The sequence below is a fragment of the Aphis gossypii genome, chromosome X (assembly GCF_020184175.1).
Source record: "Aphis gossypii isolate Hap1 chromosome X, ASM2018417v2, whole genome shotgun sequence".
In the NCBI taxonomy this organism is placed as follows: domain Eukaryota; kingdom Metazoa; phylum Arthropoda; class Insecta; order Hemiptera; family Aphididae; genus Aphis; species Aphis gossypii.
In genome coordinates this window covers 47,078,786-47,085,619 of record NC_065533.1, presented here as the reverse complement: position 1 = coordinate 47,085,619, position 6,834 = coordinate 47,078,786, and the positions used below count along the sequence as shown (strand labels likewise).

The 6,834-nt window shown below is 25.1% G+C and overlaps 1 protein-coding gene across 1 annotated transcript; it reads left to right on the top strand.

Annotated features, from left to right (window-relative positions):
• The first annotated feature begins 1,625 nt into the window (after positions 1 to 1,625).
• LOC126552732 (sentrin-specific protease 6-like) lies at positions 1,626 to 6,448 on the top strand. The gene is made up of 9 exons (XM_050207566.1): positions 1,626 to 1,968; positions 3,581 to 3,609; positions 3,673 to 3,765; positions 3,848 to 4,060; positions 4,137 to 4,180; positions 5,054 to 5,107; positions 5,338 to 5,438; positions 5,530 to 5,612; positions 5,671 to 6,448. The coding sequence occupies exons 1-9, from the start codon at positions 1,897 to 1,899 to the stop codon at positions 5,921 to 5,923; spliced, it is 942 nt and encodes a 313-aa protein (XP_050063523.1). The 5' UTR covers positions 1,626 to 1,896; the 3' UTR covers positions 5,924 to 6,448.
• Positions 6,449 to 6,834: the final 386 nt, after the last annotated feature.

Here is a 6,834-nt window from a genome sequence, read left to right as displayed (position 1 = left end):
ACACTACGTTTTAAATAACCCCTATATTATTGTTCATAATTTAATTTTTTAATTGTTCTTATTTGACGTCATAGATAACTATTTGTAATATTACAAAATGACATTTTACTTCGTTTCCATATTATGTCACGTACTTTAAAGATTTAATTTGCTTTTATTTAAATTATTTTTTTTTTTTTACACGGTGTTATAACGACTGTTTGCGGTGTGATATCAGCTATATTTTTTTATAAAATAAGTCTCGATTTTTTTTAAATGTATTTATTTATAATAATAATCCAGCCAGCGTCGTTGGCATTATAATATTATTATATTATTATAATTTTTATATATTTTATATATTACTATAATATTATTATATTCACCGGCATCCGAGAGACCGCGCTGTCGCTGCCGCCGCCACAATCGCGAAAGGAATGGTATGTTTCATTGCGTAAATCGGCCTTAAATGTACTTGAATATTTTTGGTTATAACTTCTAAACCATCTAACCAATCTTTTTAAGAGTTCCTCTGTTACCATCTGCACAATATTTTTGATCCATTGATACCATATACGATTTTATATGTTCAGTTATTTGCCCTGTAGACCTGACTTTGTATTAACAAAAATTAGCACGGCATGTCAATGGTACAATTCCGTTTCCTGTTATTATACGTTAGTGTTAGTGACTAGTGGGTACTACGCTATTTAATTTTTTTTTATTTACCTTCGCGCGTCACTACCGTTGGGCTGGATAATAGTTTTTATCATTTTTCTCTCTTAGTAAAAATAACCATCTAATTTTAGTATAGTTAACTACTTATTCATTGTAGTTTACTATTATTTCTAATAGTATTCTTATAGTTAACTATTTAATCAGAATAGTAATTTTACATTAGTTTTGATGTTTTATATATTTAGTAGTAACAGGGGTACGACACTCCCTATCTTTCCATGTTAAATAAATAGGCGACCTTGAATGCCTCCAAGTGCCGCCGGGGATACGACACTCTCTATCATTGTGTGTTAAATAAAGGGTGACCTTGAGTGCAGCTGGCACGGTTATAGTATATAACCGTGTATAGCCTATTGTTGTATATAAATATTACTATACATGTAGTTATTGTAAACAAAAACCGTACCAACTTCAAAGCGGAGCCTCCAATAATTCGAATATAATTCAAGGCCGAGCCTCCACTTTGTTATCACACGGCAGAGTGTCGTTTCTTGTTTGTTCTTTGGTAGTAAACTACTCATATTTTATTAGTGAACTAATTACCATTAATAGTATCTATAGTCAGGTCACTAAGAGAGCGCTTCTAGGCGGCGACCAAAATTCGTCTGTTCTCGCGCGTCCCCACCACTAAACCCTCCAAAAACGACGGCAAATTTTCCAAATGCGCTTCTGCTGCCACCTTTTAGTATTGGTACGCAAAACAGTACGCTCTCTCAGTTACACTATGTGTTAACTATTAAAAGTTTAAAGTATAATTTTACAGTAGTTTTCAAAATTACCTAACTATTCTTTTAATGGTATAATGCGCATTAAAATCTCATTAGCTATAATTATAACTAAATATTTTAAAATAGAAATAAAATAACTAATAATATAATAATAATATATTTTGTCATATTTTAATTACTAATTTATAAAATATATAAATAATATATATAAAATAAATTAATAATAATGTGATATTTAAATATATTTTCTACTAAATTTAGGTATTAGTTTAATTTTTTATTCATTTGACTTTGTCTTTCTTAGGGCTGTTTTTACAATGTCCGGTTAAGTGTTGGTCAAGATTAACCGGTAGAATTTCATCGCTTAACTCATGATAAATTCATAAATTTAACGTTATCAGGCACTAATCGAACATTGTAAGAACAGCTCTTACTGTTACTAATTTTAATAATGGTTTTTTCAACTAGGACATTCATCAAAATTTACATAGAAATAAGTTCAGACGAAGAAATTGAAAAAGAGGTATGTTTTTAAGTTGTTTGCATGATATAAATCACTTGTATTATAATTTTTTTTTTAATAGTTAATAGTTAATTTTTTTTTTACTCATACTTAAAAATTAACAGCTAATAATCAAATAAATTTTAACGCTAGCATCTTATAGTTTTATTTTACTAAATAAGTAGTATTATCTCTTAAACTGATTGCGTTGAATAATAATACTAACACATTTTTTACTATTTACAAGCACTCAATTAGTTAAAATGTATAATCTAATTTCAAAGCTAGTTATAAGATGATATGAAAATGTAATAATTTCAAAACTGCTTTAAAATTAAAATATTTTAACAAGTGTACAGGTAATATTTTAATATTTTAATTTGGTTAATTTTTTTTTCTCTAGTATGAAAAGTAAATTATGCTTGAACTTAAATTAAGGGAACTGATATTACTAAAATTGCCTATGTTTTTAAGTATGAACACTTGGAAACACTGATAATATTAAAATGAATTGATTAAAATTAAATAATGTATTTTAGTCTTTATAAATTTATTAATTAGTATTTGTGTAAGATAAAAAATATTTGATTTTTGCCCAAAATTCTGATAACTCTATACTGTGTTTACTAAGTTTATGGAATTGTGTATAAATCAAAATGTATTGTACCTTGCTGTAAAGCTACCCTATATGTACTGATATCCCTACTTTTCATGTGCAGTTGTGTATGTTAAGTAACCACATTTTCTTGGTAAATGGAGTAAATGTTATTTTACTTTTCAAATTTATTAAAAATTAGGAAAAAAAAATTTTAATCATACGTTTAGACATTCATATACTATCAGATTTTGAAGTATTATACAGATATCTGATCATTAGAGTTAGGATGTTGATGACTTTTGCATTTTTTTTCCTTTAATTCTATACAATGCTATCTGAGAAAAAATTTGTATTACATCAAAAAAAATAATTTTAATTTTATTATTGTGGGGTTTTTGGTGTTATACATTGATAAAATAAGTCACACGCCGATCGTAGATGCTTATCGAACGTTACGCTTATCGAATATTGAGAATATTTTTAATACAATTTTTTTTTATTTATTTTATCATATTATATTATTTTACTTTTAAATTTATTTTTAATAATTTTATGCTTTAAATCTAAATCTACATACTATTGTCTATTGTTTATTTATATTATTTTATTAATATTATAATTCATATTATTTTAAATTACTATAATTACACCTATATCAATAATAAAAAGTATTCTTTATAAATACATTTTTTTCACTTATTTTATTAGACTTATTAGATAATTTTTAAGTATACATTTTTTGAAGTTTTTAGGGCATTTTTGTGTGTTTTTTAGGTCATCAACATCCTAACTCTACTGATCATTATATCTTAAATAATGGTTCTGCTAAATGTAAATTTGCTATATTGTACTTATAAGATAGATGGGTGAGTGTCACTCAGTGATTACACTACTTTTACTTGTTTTATTAGGAATATTTAAATATAATTATGTTTATTTATTTTTTATATCATTTGAAAATAATATTTAATTAATTTATATATTTTTAATAATCGATAATATATTTATTAAAAACATTTAAAATTCAATTTTCAGATTGAAATAATTGAAGAAAACTACAAAATGTAAGTTAGAAATATGTTTGTCTTGTAAAATTTAATTTTTTAATTTTTTATATTGTTTTATAGAATACTTGAAGAAGGACAAATAAAACTAAATGATTATAAGATGTTGAATTCATATGAATTCATTAATGATATTCTTATAGAATTTTATTTAAAGTAAGTGATTTCAATTCAAATTTTATAAATAATAGTTATGCGTTATACCTATTATGAAAAATAATGTTTTTTTGTACTATAGTGATTGGTATACTAAAAAATTAAGTGAGGAAGATAGAGAACGAACGTATGTATTTAGTACACACTTTTATACTACTCTGGCGAAATCATTTAATGCCTCTGATTATCCAGCACACTACACAGCATCACAGATAAGACACGGAAAAGTAAAAAGATGGACAAAAAATGTAGACATATTCCAGAAAGATTTTGTTTTTATACCTGTGAATGAAAAGTAAGAATTAACACAACTTTAATCATCTGTTTTAAATAAAACTTAAAATTATTATCAAATTAATTATTATTTTTAGTGAACATTGGTTTTTAGCAGTAATTTGTTTTCCGTACCTATCAGGTAAAGTTGATATGAAAGATGGAACTCCAGTAAATGAACCTGATGATGATGCTAGTAAATATTTACAATTTAAATATATTATAATTTTTAATATTTCATTTTACAATTATGAAATTAAATAAATCCTCTTAAAAGCATGATGTGAAATGTATACAAAAACTCTTAGTTTTATAGTATTCGTTTAGTTTTAAATATTTATGTGTATATTATACAGATATCTGATCATTATATCTTAAATATTGGTTCTGCTAAATGTAAATTTGCTATATTGTACTTATAAGACAGATGGGTGAGTGTTACTCAGTGATAACACTACTTTTACTTGTTTTATTAAGCATATTTAAATATAATTATGTTTTATAGAATACTCAAACAGGATTTAAGCAAGATTACATTAAGTATATCCGATTATAATATGCTTAATTCAGGCAAATATGTCAATGATAAGTTAACATAATTTTATTTAAAGTAAGTGACTTCAATTCAAATTTTATTAATAATAGTTATGAATTATATTATGAAAAATATTATTTGTATTATAGTGATTGGTATACTCAAAAATGAAATGAGGAAGATAGAAAACAATCATATGTATTTAATACACATTTATACTACATTTTATACTACTATGACGAAAACATTTGATGCTTCTTTTTATCCAGCACATTACATACCATCGCAGAGAAGACATGATCGTGTAAAAAATGAAGACATATTCAAGAAAGATTTTGTTTTTATACTTGTTAATGAAAAGTAAGAATTAACATAACTTTAATCATCTGTTTTAAATAAAACTTAAAATTATTATCAAATTAATTATTATTTTTAGTAAACATTGGTTTTTAGCGGTAATTTGTTTTCCGTACCTATCAGGTAAAGTTAATATGAGAGATGGAACTCCAGTAAATGAACCTGATGATGATGCTGGTAAATATTTACAATTTAAATATATTATAATTTTTAATATTTCATTTTACAATTATGAAATTAAATAAATCCTCTTAAAAGCATGATGTGAAATGTATACAAAAACTCTTAGTTTTATAGTATTCGTTTAGTTTTAAATATTTATGTGTTGATTAGTATGAGTATATACTTCTATTACAATATTTTAAACCGATGTGATTGACAAATAATGTGCACTAAATAAATTATAGGTGGATATCCATGGCCACGCATTACATATTCTGCTGTTCGTGATCGTAGTGAAGCTGACCCTAATGATGAAGATCTTCGTTTGTTTGATATGACATCAAGAGTAAGAATTTTTTTCTATAAATAATTTACATCATTCAATAGCTTTCAAAAATTTTTTGTTATTATTTAATTTGGATATAAATATTTTTTAGGAAAACCTATCTACAAAACAAGGGCTTGATTATGAAACTGATGCTTGGGTTACAAAAACATTCAGACAAATACAAGTTAAACGGTAAAATATTTACATTATTAATCTAAGTTAATGTTATTAAAGCTTATTTATTTTTTAGGTCTTGCATTTTAGTGTTGGATTCCTATTTTGGTGGTGTTGACCGTGCCAGAATCACAGCTACACTACGTGGTTGGTTAGAACAAGAATATTTTGTTAAGCATCCAGGACAAATAAAAGATTTTAGTCCTGAAGCTATAAAAGGAGCTGCACTTAGGGTACCTCAACAACCGAATTATACAGATTGTGGTCTTTTTATGATTCATTTTGTTGAAATGTTTTTTAAAGTAAGTCAACTAATTATTGTATTTTAATACACATGTTAAATCTTACCATATTTTATAGGACGATTGTGGATTACACTTTTCCGATTCGTTATTTAGAAAACTGGTTTTCTGTTGATGAAGTTGTTGTGAACTGCCAAAAAAGAAAAGAATTACAATATGTTATACTTAATAAGATGAAAGAGAAAAGATCTACTATGCCCGAAGAAATAGAATTGCCAATTCTTGATATAGATTACATGTTATAAATAATTTCATTAACCCGTTTGACGTTATTTAAAATTGTAAAAATTAACGAGATTTGTTATTTAAAAATACATTTTTGGTTTGTCAATGTTCATTTCAATTCATCTGCTTTAAAATCAGTTTTTAAAATGTATTATATTTGCCTCTTTTAAATTTGATATCCTTATTTGGTTAGAATTTGTTTTGACAATAATGTTATGTATATAAAAATCCATGTGTATTAAGTTTATATTTCAATATGCTGTTGTCATTGTTGTAATGTATAATGCTTACGGTTTTTATGGTTTATAACAATGTAATTAATTTTGATAATATAAATTATACTCTCACAAATATTTTTTTAAATTTTTTTTCATATAATTTTATATTTTTAAAAGCATGAATATGTGTTCTTATTTAGGGTTAGTTCCAATGTTGAATAGTTTAATCTACAATAAATATGTTTATTATCCCTGTCAAAAATAAACCCTTTAACAATATATTGTGTAAATTTTCTAAAATATAATATTTATCACCCTGTAAACACAATACCTAATTAAATATAATAATATACCTTTAAATTATAGTAACCTACAGTTTTATTTTGATACCGCGATAATTTTAATGTAATTATTCAAATTGCTATGCATGCGATGATACTCTCACGTGTCTAGGATGTATAATAAATAGTAATATTGTTTGCCCCGAAATGGTTC

What these genes read in the sequence shown, in the direction of transcription:
- LOC126552732 (XM_050207566.1), top strand. Translation starts at nt 1,897, where the DNA reads ATGGTTTTTTCAACTAGGACATTCATCAAAATTTACATAGAAATAAGT. An exon ending in TTGTTTTCCGTACCTATCAG is followed by an intron (nt 4,181 to 5,053) that starts GTAAAGTTGATA and finishes CGTACCTATCAG; the next exon opens with GTAAAGTTAATATGAGAGAT. An exon ending in TGTTTGATATGACATCAAGA is followed by an intron (nt 5,439 to 5,529) that starts GTAAGAATTTTT and finishes AATATTTTTTAG; the next exon opens with GAAAACCTATCTACAAAACA.